The following is a 21,711-nucleotide window of genomic DNA, read 5'->3' as shown; positions in this document are numbered from 1 at the left end:
AAAGTATGTGGGCTATGGGAAGATTAAAAAAGAAAAAGAAAAAAAGGCACAAGAAAAGCAAGTAGATATTATGTTTGTATTCTAGTCGGTCAACGAGCATTTCCAATACAACCATGATCTGACGTTAGATAAGACCACCAGGCAGCCCTTGACGAGAATTACGCGCACTGCCCATAAAATCACTTTTTTCCTCCGCCTCGCTCCCCAGGTCCGTGTTGATGCTGCCGTCGCTGGCGAGGCGCTCTCTTATCGGGCCACTGAACTCGGCTTCAGCCTCAACAGAGGTCTCCAAGCTCGACGGCAGCGGCCACACAATCTTGTCGGTCGGCAGATCCGGCACGGCGGGAATATCCCACGCCAGCGCCTTGTGGCTGACGCCACCTTCGACAGTGGCGTCGGGCGCCACCCACGCGGTGCCGATGACGGAATAGGAGCGGTTAGAACGCGTGGACGGCGCCATCGAGTACCGAAAAAGCGTCTCAGCGACGGATTGATGCAGGACGCTGGTGCTGGCGCGCCGCGACATCTCAATCACCTCGCCCGGGCTGTGTATCGGCACGCTCACCATGTCCGGACCGCCTGGACTTGCGCCGACCTCGGTCCTCCGCTTCAGTCCCTCAGAAGCGCGCTTCGTGTCTGAGCAGATGGACATTTCTTCCACCTTGCCCAGCCCTTCCTCGCTGTCCATCCCCACGGCCGAAGCACAGCTCTTCCACCTGCCGCCGGACTGGCGAAAGTCCAGATCTAATGGATCGATCTCGGTTGTGAGTCGATAGAGCGAGAAGCGATTCCGTCGCGCGGTCTGCGGTGCGCCGCCGAGCGCCTTTTCAGATCGGGCAAAGGCGTTGTCCCTTTGTACGTCCAGGCTGTTGCCTACGTCTGAGTGGTCGACCGAGGACCATATCCGTGGTATCCATGCGTTGACGATTGCTCGGCACGAAGGCAGGCTGCCGCAGATGATGGCGCAGAACTCTTCTATTACGGACCACGTTATTGGGTCCACGTTGTCCCCTGGAGAGATTTGTTAACATGTGCCTCGGGCGACCTTATTTCTGCCCATGATGATGCCAGTGACTTACATGACTGATCATATGTAAACCCAATCTTGACCAGATAGTTGATCCGGATGATGCTCGTAACCGTAGCGCTGGGAGACAATGTTAGTCTTAATGCTCATGGGTTCCGGCGACCAAACGCCTGCTCCGTCGAGTCCACTTACACAAGGCCAATGGCAAACATTAGCATCAACCCCATCTTTTTCTTAAAGTTCAACCGCAGACTCCAGAGTTCGGGAATCGGTATCACCACCAGGACCACATCCTCGAACACGCTCAACGCAGCACCCGAGTAGACGATCGGGTTGAAGTCGATACACATACCCTGGATTTGTCGATTGTACACTGCGGCGACTGGGGTGCACTGAAAGATGACGAGGACCAAGTATCCGACGCCGTGCAGGCCCATGAAAACCATGCTGCATTTGCAAAACATCTGGAACCATGGCGTGGTGAATAGTCGAATGTACAGAATTAAAATGGATATTTTGGCAAAAACTTGGACGACGATGTACATCATCTGACCGACCCAGAAGTACTGCATGATTAAAGCGTGAGAGCGTCAGCAAGGGATTCTTTGTTTTCATTTGGGCAAACGTGTCCAATGTGCATTGAGAGATATACTTTTAATAGCGAGAGGCCTGGGGCTTCTTCAATGACCCAGATATGTATGCCGAATCCGAGTCGCGAGCCTGGAGAAACACAGTGAGTAACTCAGAAATACCAAATACATGGCTACGGGAGCAGCTCACTTTCAATCTCCATCCCGAGCATTCCGAACAAAAACACAGATGCAACAAGGCATGTGTAATCGTCCCACCAGAGTCGACCTGAGCTGTATAGCCTCGATAATATCCGTATGACCACAACGGGTACTGTGACAACAAATCCGATAATGGCAATGTTGATGACGTCGGCACTGCGGTTCTCCATGGGGTAGTCCTTGCACAAGGAGAAGAGCGTCAAGTTCCGCGCAACTGATTGATGCATTGAGAAAATTAGCGGCGGTACAAGATGTTTTGCTGCTCAGCTAGCTGCCGGAGCGATATGGTCCTTACCCAGCTGTTCGGAAAACTTGCAACTCTTCTGCACGCAGGTTGCCGCTGTTGAAAGAGTCGGATTGGAGACGCAAATACAATCGGCGACTAATTGTGCACTCTCAAGGCTACAATTTCGTGAAGTAATTGCGTCGGTAAAGCATTTCATCTGTAATGTGTGAAAGAGGTTTCTTGATCAGCAAAGGGCGTATAACCACCACTAGTAAATAAAGACAAAATTTCTGTGCACCAGTCCATGGGGGCAGAAAACTTACAGCACATGACGGTGTTTTTGTGACGATGTCAATTAATGTCTGTTGAGGGACTTGGACTGAAGCGGCTCCCCATATCAGCACCGCGCTGGAAAGCAGAAACCTCGTGAACGCAACCATTTCGAGAATGGGGCTCAAAGGTGATATTAGAAAAGTGGTGACCTGGAGGCGATCCTCCTGCTCCTAGAGGAGCGATCCAGCCCCACGCTGGGCGCGTGGTATTTTTTGTTCGAAGACTCGTCTTGGATACCAGCTCCAGGTCGGCTACTATGTCGAATAAAAAGCAAAACAAGAAGAAAACATCCAGCCGTTGCGAAAGGCTTAACCGCAAAAGAAACGAAAAAAGAGATGTCACCGTCCAACAAAGCGAATGTGGAAAGACAGGAGCTGAAAGGACCCAAGAAGGAATGACAGTAGAAAATGGTGTGGCGGAAAGAGCACGGGGCAGCCATCATAAAGGTTCTGGAGGCAACCATCGACAAAGACTTGAAGCTAAGGGGTGGCCGCTTCATCCGCTATCGCGAGTGATGTACGCCAGAAAGCGTTTCGCTACCGATGTACCTGGCTCGAGCGCTTGAGCGGCGATGGAAATCTCGGGAACGGAAGGTTGGCACTTTGGTTGAAGCCTTCGGTCCGACTTTCCAAACATTACACTTAGAGGAACCTCGCAAGTGTGGAGAGAGCAGAAGCAACTATCTAATTCCGGAGTGCCGCCACAAAAAAAGAAAAGCCAGCACGTCCACGTTGTGACATGATGCGGGGCTTAGATGGGTAGCAAGGGTTTGACCAAGCTAGATGTACTTGGGTGATACTGTTTTCGCCCCGGCTCAATATCAAATCCACATTTCTTTTGCAGCTCCCAGCACTCAGTTGTGTAAGCAAAGGGATCGTTGCAGAAGCGCTAAGACATAAAAAGTTTAATGTCGTGCGTCCAGGTTCCTAGTCGAAATGGCCGGCGTTTGGATTCAGGGGCCCGTATTAGACTAGTATAGTCTTTGCGAACACGTCCAACTACGCTTACGGTCCAATCAGGCTCGCCAATAACAACCAACCTAAATCATGATCAGACCATACGGGGTAATGACTGTCCAGAAGTGCTAAGGATTCTCGGCGGGCATCTTCAGATGTGATGAACGATACAGTCAATAGTGGCTGGTACGTAAGAGGACGAGAAGTTCGGCACCCCTCCCACCCCCCTTTGCCTGCCCGATACCACGTTGAGTATCTCATAGGCTAGATAGAAAATAGTGCCGCCTGCCTTAGGCCCATATTGTGACAGCAAACGGAATTATAAATCAAGCCGAGCTGACTTGGTCAGAATTTTTTTTTTTTTTTTTTTTTTTTTTTGAATTGCCCAACTCGGCCGAGAGGCGTGAGTGCACTTGCAAAATCATAGCCAAGCTTCTGCTGCAGCTAAAAATCTCGAAAATAAATCAATGTACTTCATCCTAGCTAGAGAATTGCAGCTATGGGGAGCACTTGCAAGTCATTCAACCAAGCCAGGGATCAACACGGGGTTGTGACACTGGACGGCGTCTCTGTCAAATGTCTGTAGAGTTTGGAGATATGCGCTATCTCTAGCTGTGACGTACTGCTTGCAGCGGGAAAGGCATGGTGGTGGCGAGAAGGAAAGGTCATATTGTCCACACCAAGGCCTGAGCCTCGAATATAGAAAGGGCTGGTGCATGCGTGTTTTCCATTAGGTTGCCTGGCAACCCGGGAACTGCGGTTGGCTCCGATTCATAGGCAAAGTTGAGGTTTTTGCACTGAAGGTTTAGCAGGTGGCGAGTCTACTGCAAAGGAAGACGAAACATGGTTAGCTGGCCAACGCGAAGAAACATGTGACCGTAGGGTGCAACACTAAACATAAAGAGCGCATGATCCATTTCAACATGTTGACTGATATATTTCGGGTTGACCTGTGTTGATGAACTACACCATGGACAGGAATATTCTGCGCTGTGACTTTCACTCGAAAGTATTTCAAGACAAGTCATGATGAATAAGCCATACCAACGCAAAGCTCCGATCGACACCATTTCCATCGAGTTCAACGACTGGATATGGCCAAAATGGGCAACATCGGCTTCGCCAGCTGTTGCGAGCGCTGAAGTGCTGGACCTATGGTTTCAGGCCTGCCAGGATGTCCGCGGAATGGTCTGCGGTGGCAAGAATCCTCGTCTTTACGCAGAAAACGAGTGCCCGAAGGTGCCTTTGGAGAGAAGCGCCTTGTCAACACTAGGTACTCCTATCCCTGCCGGGGAGTCGCTTCCCAGATTTTTCCCGGCCAGGCCTGAAGGACGGTCCAGAGAGAACAAGGTCACACTCAAGTTTGCGTTCATGGCTCTGACGTACATCTTCTTCCGCGAGCGACTCTCACCCAAGCCATCGACAATGAATATCGACGAGGCAAAAGCGTGTTTGCAAACGCTGAAGGGTGATTTGGAAACAATCTTGAGCATACCGGCGAGCGAAGCGCAGGCGGCAAGGGAGGCACTCCGCTCATTGATTGAGCACTTGATTCTCGTCGAGTACAAAGTAGCCGCCGAGAAAGCAGATGACAAGGAGATCAGCGGGGGCAATGATTTGCCCAAAATCCCCCTGATCAGAGTCAAACGGCCTTTGCCGGCGGCCTCGCGTATCGACAGTAATGGACGCATGCTCTTGGCAATATTTGGAAGATGCTTAGCAAAGACTGTCGAGTGCAGCAGGATCGTGATGCCCGAGCGGCGATTGCTGGAGCTGCTAGACGAGGCGGGGCGGGCTTTCACCGGTTACAGGGACAATTGCACCGCACCGCAGGGGTTGGAGAGCTACCATGTCGTTCGCTGGCTATATGACTGGCGGATGAATAGAGAGGGAAAACTTGACGAAGACGAGCTGATGCTTTGGGCTCTCACGGGGAAACAAGCCCGGTATTCTGGCACCCTTGCACAACTGATCAGCAACGTGAAACTAGCCCATGACAGGCTGTTCAGTCAATATGCATTGGCTGAGAAGCTGTACGGAGATTTGAGTGCCATCCGTGCTGTTGCATCGAGTGTTGAGATCAGAGAAGCAATTGACAAGGCCATTTGGTATCAGGGCAGTCGGTGTGGGATACCGTTCTGTAATTTCGTCAACTTCAGCTACTATCCCCCAGCGAATGAGGTGCCTAAAGGCTGGCAGCCGCTGAAGAAGTTCCAGAAGCTCAAGGCCAAGCAGGAAAGACTGACACAAAAGTTTCAACGGGACCTGATGACCGTCTCGTTTGCGACAAGACTCAAAATTGAGTTGGACCGCAGGAGCGAGGATGCCGCTGCCAAGAAGAAAACGGGGGCTGCCATGAAGGCCGAACAGAAAAGCCGCTGTGGACAAGATCAATGAGTTGGGGTAGTAAAGGGATCGCCCTCCAAGCTCCTTTGAGAAAGTATGAGCCTTCTTTGAGAGCCGCCGCCTGTTATTCTTGATCCAAAAGATGAAGGTGGCTCAATGGTTCCTATCTAGGACGGCGGCGGTTTCCATTATTTCCCGGAGGATGCGACCTCTATTGAGGGCTTTCACCGTGATCAGAGTGGCGACAGGGGCCGACGACTGACACGCGCAAAATGGTGGGGCAAGGGACCAGTGTAGTGGGTTGGAAAAATTTGAATAAAATTGACGGGATTATTAAGACTGAAGGAACATGTACTGCTTGCTTCATTGCTTCGTAGGGTTCGAGGAAAATGGAAAGGCAGCTGGAGCAAAATTACTGATCTCAGCTTAGCGTGTCACAGCTCTCTAGCAAAACGCGTCAATTGTTTTACCAGTCCAAGAGGGCAAAGTCGCGTCAAACAATCAAATTGATTTTTTGCCGTTACCACAGCAGCAAGGAACACTGACACGACTTACCCCTCCAAGAATTCGCCATGTGGACCAGCGCATTAATGAGCTTATCTAATCAGAAGAAAAACCACCCCGCATTAGTCCAGATTTTCCACACTTTTTTTGTGCATGAAGGGGCGCGGCCTTATAATTTTCGGATTTTTTTTTTTTTTTGTTGTTGTTTGTTTGCTCCCCTCCTGCAGTCCAACCCATCTACCATTCTCGTGGCGGCTGTTCTACAGGATCAAGATGGACCGCCTCAAGCTGGCTGCTCTGCTAAAGCAGAGTCAACTTCGTGAGTGATCATCCTCTGCTTATAATCGTTTAATGCAAGCCCTGTGTCCTCAGCTAGCGCCCTGTTCGCGGTGAGGTCATGGCGCATCGACCCTAGTCGGCGTCCTGGCACAAAACGAATTTGAACATGATTTCACAAAGAAAAATTTTTCCTCGCTAACAAAACACTCGAAAACATACAGCCGACACTGAACAGGTCAAGTCAGCCACGGCCGACCTTCAGAAAAACTTCTACCCTCACCCTCAATCCCTTCTCCTCCTTCTAGAGACCGTATGCGTCGACGATGATGCGGCCGTCAGACAGCTCGCCGCTGTGCAGGCAAGCCGCCTGGTCAACAAGCACTGGCCCAAGGTCGATGCTGGTGCCAAGGGCAGTGTGCGCGAGCACCTGGTTCAGGCCGTCATGAAGGAGCAAAACGCCAAGTGCCGACACTCTGAATCTCGCCTGATTGCCAACATTGCCAGCCTAGACTTTGCCAAGGGAGAATGGAAGGAGCTGTTTGACGGTATCTTCCAGCTTTCTGAGAGCGACAACGTTGCTCAGCGCGAGGTTGGCACGTACCTCCTCTACAGTGCAGTGGAGTCGGACCCCCGCCACTTCAACGAACATCTGCCGCAATTATTCAAAACCCTCGAGAAGTGCATTCAAGATGGGCAGAGCCTTGAAGTTCGAGTCAACTCTCTCATGGCCATAGGCAGTGCCCTCATGCTTATCGATACCGAGGATGAGGAGGATGCAGACAAGGTCAAGATGGTGCAGTCGCTTGTGCCCGCCATGGCCGGAGTGCTCCGTAGTGCAGTCGAGGCCGGTGATGACGAGAAGATCAAGCAGTCTTTCGAAGTCCTCCAGTCTTTCCTTGCCTACGACTCATCCTTGTTGGGCAACTACCTTAAGGACTTGTTGGAGTTCACCGCAACCATTGCTGCAAACAAGGAGGCGAGCGAAGATGCCCGAACGCAGTCTTTGGCGTTTCTGGCCCAGGCGGTTCGTTACCGCCGCATGAAACTGATGGGGATGGGCGACTTGGTCAAGGGACTCGTTGAGCAGGCCTTGCAAATCCTGACCGAGTTGGACGATGACGACGACGACGACACCACGCCAGCGCGGTTGTCTCTCACCCTGATTGCCCAGCTTTCCAGCGACCTTCCTCCTCGTTTGGTGATGCTTCCCATCCTCGAACAGTTCGCCAAGCTCTCATCCTCTCCTGACCCTGCGCAGCGCAAGGCCGGTGTGATTGCGCTGGGCATCAGCTGCGAGGGTGCACCCGACTTTGTCAACAGCCACTTCAAGCAAATTCTGCCCATTGTCATCAACTTGCTCAACGACTCCGACATCGAGGTCCGCCACGCTGCATTGGTTGGCCTCACTCGTTTGGCCGAAGAGATGTCTGAGGACGTCGCTGCCGAGCACGTGCCCCTGATTCAGGCGCTCCTCAAGAACCTTGAAGCCGCTGAAACTTCGAGCACGGACGAGGCTATGAAGAAGAAGAACACCAACATCATTCGCTCCGTCTGTGGAGCCTTTGACGCCATGTGTGATGGCATCAAGCCCGAGGTTATGAAGAAGTTCGGTCCTGAGCTGCTTGAGCCTATCGGCAAATTGCTTTCCCACGATGACGCTCGTGTCAAGGTCGCCGCTGCTGGTGCTGTCGGAGCCATCGCCACCGCCATGGAGGAGGACTTTGTGCCATTCTTCCAGAAGACTATGACTGCTCTGGGTCCGTACATGAGTGCGAAGGAGACCGAGGAAGATCTCACCTTGAGGGGCGGCATCAGCGATGCCATCGGTCGCATCGCTGCTGCTGTCGGCCCCGAAGCCTTGAAGCCTTATGTCCAAGACCTCATGCACTCTACGGAAGAGAGCCTTCACCTCGACAGCTACGAGCTTCGTGAAAGCACTTTCATTCTGTGGTCGCAGCTTGCCAAGGTCTATGAGCTCGACTTTGCCCCCTTCCTTGATGGTGTCTTCAAGGCACTTTTCGATGCTCTTGAGCTTGAGGAGGAAGAGGTCGTTCTTGACCTTACCGAGGAAGATCAGGCCATTGTCGGAGATTCTAAGGAACTCATCACCGCTGGCAAGAGGATCAAGATCAAGTCCCCCGAGGAGGAGGATGGTCTTATGGAAGACTCAGACGATGAGGATTTGTTTGAGGATTTCCTTGATTCGGCTGCTGCTATGGAGAAGGAGGTTGCCATTGAGGTTCTGGGCGATATCATCTCCCACAGCTGCGGTATAGCCGAGGTCTCCAAGCATCTTGAGAAGGCCCTTGAGCTCATCTCTCCTCTCGTCAGCCACGGATACGAGGGCTGCCGCAAGGCTAGCGTCTCAACTCTATGGCGGGCATATGGCCGTGTCTGGCACCTGACAGAGGAAGAGACGGGCGTCAAATGGGAGCCTGGCTTCCCTCCCAAGCAGACTCCTAGCGTGACCCTCCAAAAGCTCGGTGAGATTGTTGCAACGTCAACACTGAGCCTGTGGGGCGAGGAAAGCGACAGGCAAGTCATCTCCGTCTCATGATACCCCCTCTGTGAAGTGATGAATACAATGCGTTATACCCAGCTCACTCAGACGCAAAAAATATTGCGGGTGCTGAGAAAGCGTTTCTACTTTCTGATCACAACCTCCACTATATGTTTACTCTTGGACTTGGCCCGTTGTTTAGTTATTTGCTGACATGCCTTCCACGTTTAGGGATGTTGTCACTGAGATCAACCGCATGGTTGCGTTGGTTCTCAAGAGCTGCGGTCCTGCCATTCTTGTCGGCCAAGAGACTCTGTCTCAGGTAATCACTGCATTGACATCAATCATAACCCGCTCGCACCCTTGCCAGATGGATCTTGGGGATGAGGACGAGGATAACAACGTCGAGGAGAGCTCGGAGTATGACTGGCTTGTCATTGATACTGCGCTCGACGTTGTCATCAGCCTCGCCCTGTCCCTTGGTCCTGCCTTCCAGGAATTATGGAAGATTTTTGAGAAGCCTATCGTGAAGTTTGCTAGCTCCAACGACTCCACTGAACGGTCTACTGCCGTTGGTGTCATTGCTGAGTGCATCCGCCACATGGGGTCGACTGTTACGCCGCACACCGAGCGCCTTCTCAAGGTGCTGGTGCATCGCTTGAGCGATGAGGACCCCGAGACCAAGAGCAACGCAGCCTACGGCGCTGGTCAATTGGTGCTACAGTCCAATGCCTCCGACAAATACCTCCCGAGCCTACAGGAGATCCTCAGCAAAGTTGAGCCGATGCTTTACGCTCAGTCGCAGGAGAACAGGCTACTTGACAACGCGTGCGGCTGCCTATCCCGCCTCATGATGAAGCACCCCGATCGCGTTCCGATTGGTGACTTCCTACCTAGCATGGTTTCGAAGCTGCCTCTGACGGACGACAAGGATGGGTTCGAGGAGAACACACCCATTTACGAGTGCATTTACACGCTCTGTGAGTACATTTCTTGGTACGGTTGACACTTGCAAGGATTACACCGACTAACGCTGTTACTACCTCAGACGATCACAGCGAGCCCACGATCATGGGCTTGACGCCACAGCTCATTGCCGTGTTCGAAAAGGTTTTGAGCCCGCCGAATGAGCAGCTCACTGCCGAGACTCGGGTTCTTGTACAGAAGATTGTGCAGCAACTGTACCAAGGCAAGCCGGAACTTTTCCAGTCCCACCAAGCTGTTTTGGCTCTTGCCCATGCCGGTTAATTGGTCTTGGTTGCCTCGTTGATTTCTTGCACAAAAATGTCTTTCTACACATACATGGTGCTCAGGATACGTTCGTTGTCTTGTGACCCACTCACTCATTACGCGATGCATGACAAAAAAAAGCGATTCCCCATTTTACCCATCATAATGACCATAGACTTTTTCAATGTTGATTTTTCTATATTGAATCACTTTTCCAAATTATCGCTGGCAGGTTGACTTGCGTGACACTCGGGATCGTCCAGGCAGGTTGCCCCTTCTGAACAAACAAGATGCTGCATTACTGCGTCATTTAGTGCGACTCCCCTGGATCCACCAATTCCGGGATGAGATCGAGGGCCGAATCCATCGATCGGGATAAGGTTTGCCGAGATCGAAAAGCCAACCTTATGCAAGGGGCTATTGACGGTGTACCAATTATTACGTCGTTGACCTAGCAGAATGTTGCTTTTGGCGATAAATGCACTTTTTCCAACGGTCCCACAAGAAGGAAAAGTCAACCCCTTGAGATTTGAAGGGCCTACAAACGCTACATACCGATGACGACACCACTTCTGACAGTCGTCCAAGCACGTCCCCCAGGGTTGACTTTTGAGAGTTGCAGTAGGCTGAATGTATAATCTGAGCGCGTAAATTCACGATTAAATACCTGCGGTCGGCGTTCATGCAACATTAATCTTCCTTGACCATATGATCTTTGAGAATACCTATTTTTCTTTTTATTCATTTATCTTTTATTTTTATAAACAGGAACTCATCACAGGATAAAAACTGGGCAAAAAGAAAAGCAATAACAATGAAGGAACGCAAGGATGTCATCAGCGAGTTCAATTCGCTCGTCAACATGACAGCCTCGGACCTGGAGTCGTGGCTCAAGTCGGACGACTCCAACTCGGCCGGCTGGCCCAAGCACGGCGGCGATGACAAGAACGGCGAGACTGTTGGGCACGACAGCGGACGCAAGATTGTCGAGATCCTCAAGGCGAACCCGGACAAGAATGAGGACGAATATACGGATGAGCAGGTCCAGCACATGCGCAAGGTCGTGTCTTATTGGTAAGTTGCTATCAAGCCTGGCATATGAATGCCCACCATTGGTCTTATTTCCTGGGGTGCGCGGTTTGCGTGTTTGATACCCAAGGTAGCGGGGGTTGACTTGGGATTTTAACGCATTGAACATTGCAGCAAGCGACATTTGGCGCAGGAGTCCAAGGGCAACAGCGAAAAGTCCGAAGAGGAGTTGAAAAAGACAAAGTCATATGCGTCGCTCAAGAACTGGGGCCATGACATCCTCAAGGCAACGGAAGGGAAACCATCTGCAAACGGCAGCTCGGATTCAAACGACAAGAATGGGGACGCCAGCGACGAGTCGAAGAAGGGTTCGGCCAGCAACGGCAAGTCCAAGTCCTCTCAAACACCAAAACGGCAGACTCGATCCGCTGCAAAGGACGCCAAGGCAAACGAAGACGAGGAGGGGAGTGGAGAGGATGAGGAAGAGCCCAAGGAGGAGGATGAGCCCAGCGACGACGACGACGAAAGCACGGCCAAATCTGGGCAGAAGCGCAAGGCGGCTGGCGGCAAACAGAACGGGGCGCAAAAGAAGCAGCAGACGAGCAAGGGTGCGGGCGCGAAAAAGCAATCGAGCGGGGATGAGGCGGATGATGTCGATAACGAGGATGGCGATGAAGAGCTGGACGAGGAGATGGCTGATGGCGACGAGAACGAGCAGAATGGAGAGGAGGAGACGGATGGGAATCAGGATAGCGACAAAGATGGCGAGACGGAAGCGGGTGAACAAGAAGACAAAGAAGACGAAGAGGCTGGCGGCGAGGGCGACGCCAAAAACGGCCTCAGCAAGGGCGACACCGTGAGTTGGAAATGGGGCAACAATCATCCGCAAGGGAAAGTTTTGGACGTCAAAGAGGAAGAGTAAGTTGCGCCAATTATCATTCTGAAACTTTTTTTTTTTTTTTTTTTTTTTTTTTTTTCCTTCTTTGATGTGTTCATGGTTGCTGACAATTACAAACGCCTCTCTCCCCAGCACGTCCATAACAACCAAAAATGGCAATCAAGTCAGCCGGAAGGGCACCAAAGATGACCCAGCAGTGGTGCTGGATGCTGGAAAATCCAAGGCCATCAAAAAGGCACATGAGCTAGACTAGTAAGAGGTGGACAAGAGAAGACTGGAGGTTAGCGTTTAATTCCTTGTTTGTTTGTTCTTTGTTTTACTCGCCGTTTTTTTGGTTAGCGCGCATCAATGGCGAATGTCTCTGTCGTCCGCTCCAAACTCTACTGGCAATTGGTCCTGCCAAACAACGAGCTTTGACTCAAATCCCCAACCATCCTTACAGGATATGTAGGCAAGTAGGTACTACACAATGTAAGAACAAGAGAGTAGTTGCTTTGGCCTTGTGGACTCTCTACTTTGATTCAAAATCCGTCTGGTCTCGAGAACTATCCTTGGCAGGGACATATTTTTAAAGTTCTTTGGGCGGAGATCCCGAGAAGTTCATGGGTTGCACCGCTTCTTTGCTTGTCATTTCTCGGGTGATACAGAAGAACTATACAGACCGATTCGCCCGACATATATTTTCCTTGGCTCTCTCCCATACAGAGATGGCAAGCCGAGTACGCCATTTGCTATCCCATCAGTTCCTGCAATTACAAGGAAAGCACTGATGTAAATCGAACAGATCGCTCTCTTGTGTAGTAGACAACGTTGTTTCTACCGCGTTTGCCGGTTTCATTGCGGCAGGCGTTTCCGTTGCATGCGCAATTGGCAAGGCACCCAGGGATAGAAGTGGAACCTTCATTACAGAAGGCGTTGTGACATGTACCGTGGTTGTTTTCAATCTTTGTCTCCCCAGACTTTCTTTGTCTCCCCAGACTTTCTTTGTCTCCCCAGACTTTCTTTGTCTCCCCAGACTTTGCCTTCGAGAACAAATGGCCAATGCTCCAGGAGCGGTAGCTTGCGCGCAATTCTATAGATGGCGGCATAACTGGGAATGTAGGTAACACGCGAACTCTAGAGGACCTTGAGCACATGCTCAAGAATCCTATGGTACGCATCTCTGTGTTTGTTGCCCACATGCACCTGGCCACAGATGGGTCCAATGACTTTGTGAAGCTTTTCTTTCTTTGCTGTCATTAATCCTTCGAGAGTACGTAATGATTAAGAAAATGGCCTGCGCAGTTCCCATCCATCTTCAGCACGCCAGCCCTCGATGAGCGCACGTTGCTCATCACCATCGGCAAGCTGGCCCATGTCTGCCGGGGGATGTACCGCATCAAACTCGTTCATCTTTGGCGGTTGCGACAGCCTGTGCGGGCAGACGCGAGAGAAGAAATCGGCTCCGCTATCGGTTTGGTCGTCGGCTTCATGAAGGCCAGCTTCGGCGAGCATGGCCTTCAGCATGGCCATGGTTGGATCGCGTGTGCGGAATATTGATGTTTTGTTTTCGAGGTGGAATTTTGCTTACATTACGGTTCCTCGACAGCGTTATTCCGTCAGGGCAAGTTTTTTCCGTGTGCCCATGCCAATTGCCAGTAACAGAAGACGTTGAAAGAGCTTGGCCGAGCAATTAGCCTTCTATTTCCTTTCCTTGGAATACGGCAAACCGCGTTCAATTGGAATTCTTGTCTTCTTTTTCCACTGCCCAGGAAAATTACCAGCATACACGGTTGCGGTGCAACTGACAAAAACTGGAATGCAAGGGCAACAGCAATTCCATTGTCACAATCCAGGGATATCGAATTTCCCCCTTTTGTTGTTTGCAAGGTCCAGTCCTCCCGAGTTTACCTCATTAATCACCATCATCCCCCTTGATACAACCATTCTCATAACTTCCAAATCATCATGACATTGTCGATTTCCTTGCAAATATATATAAATACAACACCAGCCTAAACCACAAAACCAATAGAGCTTGACAACTAATAGCACAAGATGCTTCCTAATAGACGCCTCCGGGCCAGGCCGCGCCTCGACCCAGTCACCGGCGTGGTCGTCCACCCGAACGACAGGTTGATGCACCTCAGTGCAGAGCTCCTCAACATGATAGTCGGCTGGCTGGACGACGCAAGTGTCGACAGGCTCATGCAGACCAGCAAATCGCTCCAGCAACTCGTAGGGCCGCGGGCCTGGGAAAAGGTCGAAGTCTCGTGCACGGACGAGGCCGAGGCGGCCGACCTGGTTTGGCGGCTCGAGGTCTGCATGACCGGCAGGCAAAAGAGATCGCTCATCGAGCGCAACTTCTATGCTGCGCAAGACGTGGTCGACGGCAACGTCATACCGCACTGCGCGAGATATGTGCGTCGGTACATCATCAACGGGAGCGATGACGATCGCTTGCACAATGAGAAATTATGCAGCCATTGGCTCAGGTTTTCGTTGAGTAATTTTAGAAACGTTGAGGTTTTGGAGACCAGTTGTCTAGATCGGTGAGCCTTCCCTGCTCCTTTTTTTTTTTTTTTTTTTTTTTTTTTTTAAAAAAACAAGCGCCAAGACTTACTTTCAACCGTTCTTGTTCCGTCCCACCTCCCCATAGGCCAGTAGCAGACAGAATAGTAACCCGCAGGCGATTGAAAGCACTATCTCTTGTGAACTGCTATGGCCTCAGAAAGATACCGGTTGTGATGAGCCAAATGACCGGGCTTGAACATCTCTGCTTTTACAATGTAGAGTGCGCCAGGTTTGGACAGGACGACGGGGAGACCCTGAGGATGCTGCGCGGCTCGGCCACGACGCTGCGCAGCTTGGAGCTGTTCCACTATCACGAGAAATGCAGCCTAGCGGCCGAGGTCAAGATGGACGACATCGACTTCCAGCTCGCGGCCCTCGAGTTTCTAATCATGTGCAGGTTCTGCCTGCGAGAGGCCAAGGCCATGCTCCGCGTGGTCGACTTCCCCTCCCTGACGGAGCTGCACATCTACCAGCCCGCCGAGGAACTCTTCAAATTCTTCGAGGCCCTGCAGACCGAATTCTACGGAGCCGAGCAGCCGAGGCTGCGGTCGGTGGAGCTCGACCTGAACCACCCCGGCAGCATACAAATGTTCAACGCCCAGCGGAGCTGGCTCCGCTCCTTCACCACGCTCACGTCCCTGAGGCTGGACCGGTGGGACTCGAACATGGGCAACTTTTCGCTGCTCGCGTCGGCCGTCGCCGGGCACCAAGGCCTGCGCAAGCTCGTCTTTTCGCACCGCGACGGGCAGAGCGGCCATGCGCGTTTCGGCATACCCGTGCTCACCACGCACGTGGTCGGCATCCTGGCCCGGAACCTGCCGGAGCTGCGGTGGCTCGAGTTTGCGCCCGACCAGGACGACCTATTCGAGACGGCCCGCGAGCTTTCCGCCCTCTCGCAGCTGGAGTTTCTGCGCTGCAGACACACAAAACCGGAAGACTATGAGTTCGTCCTCAAAATGTTCACCCCGATCCTCAGGGGCTTCCTCCGCCAGATGCAGCCGGGCGAGACGTGGGAGGGAAGATATAGTCTGTGTTTGGTGCAGGGCGAGACGGACCAAGTCAAATACGACGTCGCCTCTCGGTTGCCAGAGGCTTGGGGCGGGAAGAGGATAATTGTGGATGCCGAAACGAGAAGGTCCGTCAGGATACGGAAGGCCGCTAAAATTGATCCGCGTCTGGAAGAAGAAGATTCAGATCCTGTGTGGGTCGACAAGATCGGAAGGGACTTGAAGTTGATTGATTGATATTATTATTCGTGTGTATTATTTGACTCGAGCCATGTCCTACTATATTGCTTTTTCTATATTTGAAATTATTATTTTTTTGGTTTATAATTGGCCCAGTACAGCCTTTAACAGCAGCAATACCCGGGTACGATAGGCAGACAAACCGAGTAGCATTAGATATACCCGAGGTTTATACAAAAGAAAGAGTATTAACACCTCAGTGTCTGCCAGTGGCTTGATTAACCTAGAAGAAGGAAAAAAAGAAAACAAAGTTACCCTCCTAGTCTCTTCGAAGAAAAAAAAAACAAAGGAAAAAAAAAAAAAAATAAACGCCCCTTGAAAGCCCAAGAAAGCCACCTAGTATAATAACCATCCCTCCCAAAGCATCAGGCGTAATTTTATCTATTGGATCAGAATCTGCTGGCCGACGCTCGGCACACCATCGGCGATCACAAAGAGGATGTAATAGCCCGGGGGCGTGACGTTGTTGGACGGCGGGGCCTGGGCGACGAGGTTCTGAGCCGTCATGCCAGGGGTGAAGCCAGTGTGCTCAAGGTACGCCATGCGGTGCCCCATGTGCACGCTGTGGGTGACGTAGCCGTTGTTGTACAGCGCAATCTTGACGTCCTTGACTGTCTTGCTGGGGAGGCCGAAGCGCACGTTGAGGGTGCTGCTGCCCTCGGGGCCGGGTTTCATGGTGGTGCCGGACAGCGTCATGTTGAGCGGCCTCAGGTACTGCCTCCCGTTGCTCAGGTAGGGCGGCGTGTAGCGCTCGACGCGGAACTCGGTCGCGTATGGCGTCTCCTTGCTCACCTCCAGGATCGGCTGCTCGACTGGGTTGCTGCCCGTGACGAGGATCGTACCGTCCTCGAGCATCAGCGCCACCGAGTGGTACATGCGCGGGATGGTGGTCGTCGCAGCAGTCGTGAAACGCTTGCCCAGGGGCTGCGCGGGGTCGTAGATGAGCGAGGTGAAGGCGGGCTTGTCGGCCACGCCAAAACCCTGGGCTCCCTGGTGAGCGCCGTTGACCAGGAACACGGTGCCATCAAGCATGAGCACACCCTCAACCATGACACGGCCGTCGGGCATGGAGTCGAGCTCCCATTGGGGGTTCGGGTCCATTGGCTTGATGCGGCCGCACGACGCCTCAGTCGGTGCGGTAACGTCCTGGTAAGGACCGCCTCCGCAGATCAAGATGTCGGGCGCGTAGCCGTTGGCCTTGGAAAGTGGCAGCATGACGGAGCCGCCTGTGTTGGGGTACGTGCGATAGTCGCCCGACAGCTCTGGCAGCTCCTTGACGATGGTGCCCGTGTCGACACCGTTTCCGACATTGAAGATTTGCGACGTCTTGGCGACAAAAACGAATAGATTGCCATCATTCATGAGATGAATGAACGGGTACATGTAGTAGGGCTGAGCCTTGACAAGGATGTCCATGTTGATCGACTGACCAGACGAGACTCCGTTACGATCAAGCATCTCGTACGTTGGGTTGTTGTTGACCCTGTTCTCCGGAGCAAGACCGTTCAAGCTGCCGGAAGCGACAAAGACCCGACCGTCGCCCAGGGTCTGGGCGCTGGGGTACCAGCGAGGAGATGACAACTGGTTCCCCGGCTCGTCCCAGCCTTGGCCGTCCATTGACGAGTTGTGCAACTGGCGGTTCAGGTAGCGAATGCCATGGAAACCATCACCTACGTCCGCTGCCAGCCAAGACAGCGGCGCGTTGCCACCAATCGATATGAAGCGACCATCGGCGAGAGGCGCACCACCAGAGCAGAAGGCATTGGTCTTGTAGGACAGCGGCACGGCCGTGTTTGTCTCGGGATCGTACTCGGAAGAGTAGGCCCAGTCGTCGTTTGGCAGCTTTAGCTGGGTAAAAGTCTCCACCTTGTCCAAGAAGAAGACCTTCCCGTTGGGCAGCAGACCAGCATGCATAGCAGGAACACCTGACTGACCTACGACTGCAAACGAACCAGGATTGGGATTCGCAGGCGCAGGCTTGGGTCCGGGGGCTCTAGGAGGTCCTGTGCAGTTACCGCTCTGGCAACCGTCTCCACAATGGGCCGTTTGGCGACCGCAATATCCATACATGGAGCAGCAGTTGCCGTCAGGCCAGTTTCCACAGATTGTATTGCCGTACTGAGCACCGCACGAACCGTCTTTGGTGACCCGCAGGGTAGGAGACGGTGTGGATGAGACGGTGCTGCTGGTGCTACTGCTGGAAGTTTGAGATGAGGTGGATGAAGTCGAGGTCACCAATGTAGTAGCCTGGGAGCTGCTCATGGATGTCGACGATGAAGCAGAGATGCTTGTGCTGGTAGTGTTCATGGATTGAATAGAAATACCTGTGCTGGTGCCGTTTACGGATTGAACAGAAACGGCAGTGCTGGCGCTGCCACTGCTGCTGCTCGTGCTGGTGATGCTACCGGTGCTGCCACTGCCACTGCTGGTACTGGTACTGGTACTGGTAGCGTTTCCTGAATAAACAGGGATAATGGTGCTGGTGCTTCCAGTGCTGCTGATGCTCCCAGTGCTGCTGATGCTCCCAGTGCTGCTGATGCTCCCAGTGCTGCTGGTGCTACCAGTGCTACTGGTGCTACCAGCGCTGGCGACGCTAACGCTGCTGGATACCAATGAAGAAGACGCAACAGGCGGGTTAATGCAGTTTCCACTCTGACAGCCATCACCGCAGTATGCCGCGTCAGAGCCGCAGTATCCGTATACGGAACAGCAGCTTCCATCCTTCCAATTACCACAAATAGTACCGCCATTCTGCTTGCCACAGGAGCCATCAACAGTTACTTTGACGACTGGAGTAGAAGCTGCGCTGCTGGTGGAAGTGCCACTGCTGGTGGAAGTGCCACTACTGCTAGAAATGCCGCTGCTAGTAGAAGTACCACTGGCAATTGAAGCGGCACCAACAGTAGAAGCACCGCTGCTAGTAGAGGTACCACTGCTGGTGGAAGTACCACTGCTGGTGGAAGTACCACTGCTGGTGGAAGTACCACTGCTGGTGGAAGTACCACTGGCAATTGAAGCGGCACCGACAGTAGAAGTACCGCTGCTAGTAGAGGTACCACTGCTGATAGAAGTGCCACTTGTGGGAGGAGAGGCATTACTTGAAGATGAAGCGCTGCTAGGCGACGTACTGCTGCCAGACGATGTGCTGCTGCTGGTAGAAATACTGCTGCTTGTAGAAGTGCCGCTGGTCGCGGCAGTGACACTGACGGTGTTGACCATAGACGAGCTTTGTCCAGCAGGTGGATTGAGGCAGTTTCCACTTTGGCAGCCATCACCGCAGTGAGCAGCCGAATTTCCGCAGTACCCATAGGGGGAGCAGCAGCTGCCCTGCGGCCAGTTGCCACAGACAGTCCCGTCGAACGCGGCACCACATCTTCCGTTGACAGTCACCTTTTGAGGTACTGGGACTTCTGTGTTGCCAGGCTGGTTGGCCGCAGATGTAGACGACGACAACGACGACGAGCTGGAAGACGTCGAGGTGGAGGAGAAGGCGGCGGAAGATGTGGTCATCGATGAAGAAGAGCTTCTTGACGTCGACGACGAAGAGCTGGTTGACAAGCTCGAAGATGTGGAGGTGGACGAGGTGGTCACGGATGAAGAAGAGCTTCTTGAAGTCGACGACGAAGAGCTGGACGAAGTTGCCGATGAAGTACCAGTTGAGGATGAAGTGCCAGCCAACGAGTTGGACGAAGCTGACGAAGAAGAATGAGTGGATGTCGACAAAGTCGACGTGCCGACCGAGGACGAGGCGGACTGGGCTTTCAGACAATCGCCGCTCTGACAGCCGTCGCCGCAGTAAACTGCTGTTCTGCCACAGTAGCCCCATGCAGAGCAACAGTTGCCGTCCTTCCAGCTGCCGCAGATGGTGTTGCCGAACTGCCTGCCGCAGCTTCCATCCTTTGACTCCACGCCCGTCTGCACAGCCGAGACGGTGCTGACGGTGCTGGAAGCCCTCGAGGAGGCGGTTGAGCTCGAAGACGTAGTGCGGACCGAGAGGCTGGAAGACGTGGCCTGGGCCGAAGAGCTCGAAGAAGTAGAAGACCTGGAGCTGGTCGAAGACCTGGAAGTGGTAGAAGACTTGGAGAGGCAGGGCCCGCTCTGGCAGCCATCACCGCAGTAGGCATTGGTCTTTCCGCAATATCCATACCTGGAACAGCCTAACAATCTACTTAGCCAGCCGTACTTTGCCACCAAACGACCAAAAGGTCCCCAAAGAGCATCCGACTCACAAGAACCACTGGCCCAGTTGCCACAAACCTTGCCGCCGTGTTGGGTTCCGCAAGAGCCGTCGGTGGTGACGACGCCCTGTCTCTTGCCGAGGCGATACTTCGCGTGTGCCGGCGCCAGCCTGAAGCCGGCCGCCATGTACTCCCTCTTCTCCAGTGCCTCATGATTCCAGTTGTGGTCGGGCGGCATCGCGACGTCGGCATAGCATTTTGTGTCGACGCAGTGCTGGCCGCGGAGACATTTGTTGTAGGTGTCGGTGGGGCTGCAAGTTGGCTGAACCCATGTGAAGTTGATGTTGGCCGACGCGAGCGAGGCCGCCGCGGTTAGGAGGAGAGCCAGGCGCATCATGGCGTAATGCAAGCCTCAATACGTGGGATCGGCGAGAGATCGACAAAAGGCCAACGGCAAAATTTGCTGGGGGTGGCAGAGGTGGATCTCCCAGAAGTTATATGTGAACGAAAGTTTAAACGAGTGACTATACACGCGCACGTGGCTACCGTGCGTTTGTCAAATGAGTGGCATGCCAAGAGCAACGAACCTGACGATGGTTTCGTTTCTCTGAGCTCAGTGAAGATATGGTAAAGAACGCTAGGGAACCGGGAGCTGAAGCCAAGACCTTGGTTTCTTGTCAATCCGAGTGATGAATAGAAAGGGAGTTGCCGGGAGATTTAATAGGATCAGGGCGCGTGTGATGACACCGGAGACATTCCGAGGAGTTGGGCAATGCGGCCTACCATCCGAGCGATTACGAATGGGAGATTAACAAAAGGTACGTATATCCAACAGACGCGTCAAGCTTTCGTCCCCAGCCGCTACGGCTTGACTGGAATATCTCCGTAAGATACTTGTGTCAGCGAGCGGCGGCCAAGAAAAACGAAAGAAAAAAAAAATAGCTGCACACCTAGAATGGCCTGATGTACGAGCCAACGGTAAAAGACCCCTGGTTCGCCATTCTTCCTCCGGCGTAAAGGGGTCGAGCCGGCCTTTCCAGTAAGCCCAATGCTAAGCTGGGCGTTGCTGAAGTCTTGTCGTTTAACCCAAAGTAGCGCGCTTATACCGCGGTAGTCAGGGGCTAGCCAACCTCTAGCCTGGTAACCAGGGCACAAAATGCGACAATGGCTAGTTGATGCAGATACGCCTAGTTTTGAGCAGTATAAGCTAGCTTAGCTCTAACCGTTCGAAATTGCTGAAAAAGAGTCTAAGCGGAAATTAGCGACTAGAAAACGAAAGGGGGTTTTCCCCCCTCATTGTGGAGGTGCCAAAATGCCAATTCCTTCCGTGAGAGACTCCCGGGGTGCTCACGGTTGACGCAGATGGTAAAAGTTGAGATGAACACGAGTTGCCGGTTCCCCTGATGCTTGTAGGGCTACTCATAGGGCTTACCAGACAGACAAGGCTGCATCAACCCCGTATCCCCGAAAGTTTTTTTTTTTTTTCTTGACACCAATCGACTTGGCAGCAGGGTCTAAACCACGAAGAGCTGAACTTCAACATCCCTAAACTATGTACCCTAACATAGGTAGCAAGGCACACAGGATCAAGGTCCAGCTGTTGTTCAGCTATAA

General features: G+C 52.7%; 7 protein-coding genes across 7 annotated transcripts; 4 read left to right on the top strand and 3 right to left on the bottom strand.

Annotated features, from left to right (window-relative positions):
* Window positions 1-124: 124 nt before the first annotated feature.
* On the bottom strand, window positions 125-2,484 carry PpBr36_02694 (uncharacterized protein; the record flags this gene model as incomplete). Its single annotated transcript, XM_029889872.1, has 7 exons — window positions 125-1,011; window positions 1,080-1,147; window positions 1,220-1,593; window positions 1,680-1,747; window positions 1,886-2,032; window positions 2,225-2,261; window positions 2,368-2,484. 7 exons carry the CDS (start codon window positions 2,482-2,484, stop codon window positions 125-127), a joined length of 1,698 nt encoding a protein of 565 aa, XP_029753325.1.
* A 1,878-nt stretch (window positions 2,485-4,362) lies between these two features.
* On the top strand, window positions 4,363-5,730 carry PpBr36_02693 (uncharacterized protein; the record flags this gene model as incomplete). Its single annotated transcript, XM_029889871.1, has 1 exon — window positions 4,363-5,730. The coding sequence occupies one exon, from the start codon at window positions 4,363-4,365 to the stop codon at window positions 5,728-5,730; it is 1,368 nt and encodes a 455-aa protein (XP_029753322.1).
* A 726-nt stretch (window positions 5,731-6,456) lies between these two features.
* On the top strand, window positions 6,457-10,210 carry PpBr36_02692 (uncharacterized protein; the record flags this gene model as incomplete). Its single annotated transcript, XM_029889870.1, has 4 exons — window positions 6,457-6,502; window positions 6,684-9,001; window positions 9,165-9,942; window positions 10,011-10,210. The coding sequence occupies 4 exons, from the start codon at window positions 6,457-6,459 to the stop codon at window positions 10,208-10,210; spliced, it is 3,342 nt and encodes a 1,113-aa protein (XP_029753323.1).
* Window positions 10,211-11,006: 796 nt separating this feature from the next.
* PpBr36_02691 (uncharacterized protein) lies at window positions 11,007-12,372 on the top strand (the record flags this gene model as incomplete). The annotated part of the gene is made up of 3 exons (XM_029889869.1): window positions 11,007-11,266; window positions 11,396-12,139; window positions 12,252-12,372. The coding sequence occupies 3 exons, from the start codon at window positions 11,007-11,009 to the stop codon at window positions 12,370-12,372; spliced, it is 1,125 nt and encodes a 374-aa protein (XP_029753320.1).
* A 1,010-nt stretch (window positions 12,373-13,382) lies between these two features.
* On the bottom strand, window positions 13,383-13,631 carry PpBr36_02690 (uncharacterized protein; the record flags this gene model as incomplete). Its single annotated transcript, XM_029889868.1, has 1 exon — window positions 13,383-13,631. One exon carries the CDS (start codon window positions 13,629-13,631, stop codon window positions 13,383-13,385), a length of 249 nt encoding a protein of 82 aa, XP_029753321.1.
* Window positions 13,632-14,156: 525 nt separating this feature from the next.
* PpBr36_02689 (uncharacterized protein) lies at window positions 14,157-15,916 on the top strand (the record flags this gene model as incomplete). Its single annotated transcript, XM_029889867.1, has 2 exons — window positions 14,157-14,650; window positions 14,758-15,916. 2 exons carry the CDS (start codon window positions 14,157-14,159, stop codon window positions 15,914-15,916), a joined length of 1,653 nt encoding a protein of 550 aa, XP_029754209.1.
* A 384-nt stretch (window positions 15,917-16,300) lies between these two features.
* On the bottom strand, window positions 16,301-20,494 carry PpBr36_02688 (uncharacterized protein; the record flags this gene model as incomplete). Its single annotated transcript, XM_029889866.1, has 3 exons — window positions 16,301-18,243; window positions 18,481-19,382; window positions 19,539-20,494. The coding sequence occupies 3 exons, from the start codon at window positions 20,492-20,494 to the stop codon at window positions 16,301-16,303; spliced, it is 3,801 nt and encodes a 1,266-aa protein (XP_029754208.1).
* Window positions 20,495-21,711: the final 1,217 nt, after the last annotated feature.

The sequence above is a fragment of the Pyricularia pennisetigena genome, chromosome 3 (genome assembly GCF_004337985.1).
Source record: "Pyricularia pennisetigena strain Br36 chromosome 3, whole genome shotgun sequence".
NCBI classification, from domain to species: Eukaryota; Fungi; Ascomycota; class Sordariomycetes; order Magnaporthales; family Pyriculariaceae; genus Pyricularia; species Pyricularia pennisetigena.
Note: the sequence above shows the minus strand (reverse complement) of the source record. Positions and strands in the feature narration are given on the sequence as shown.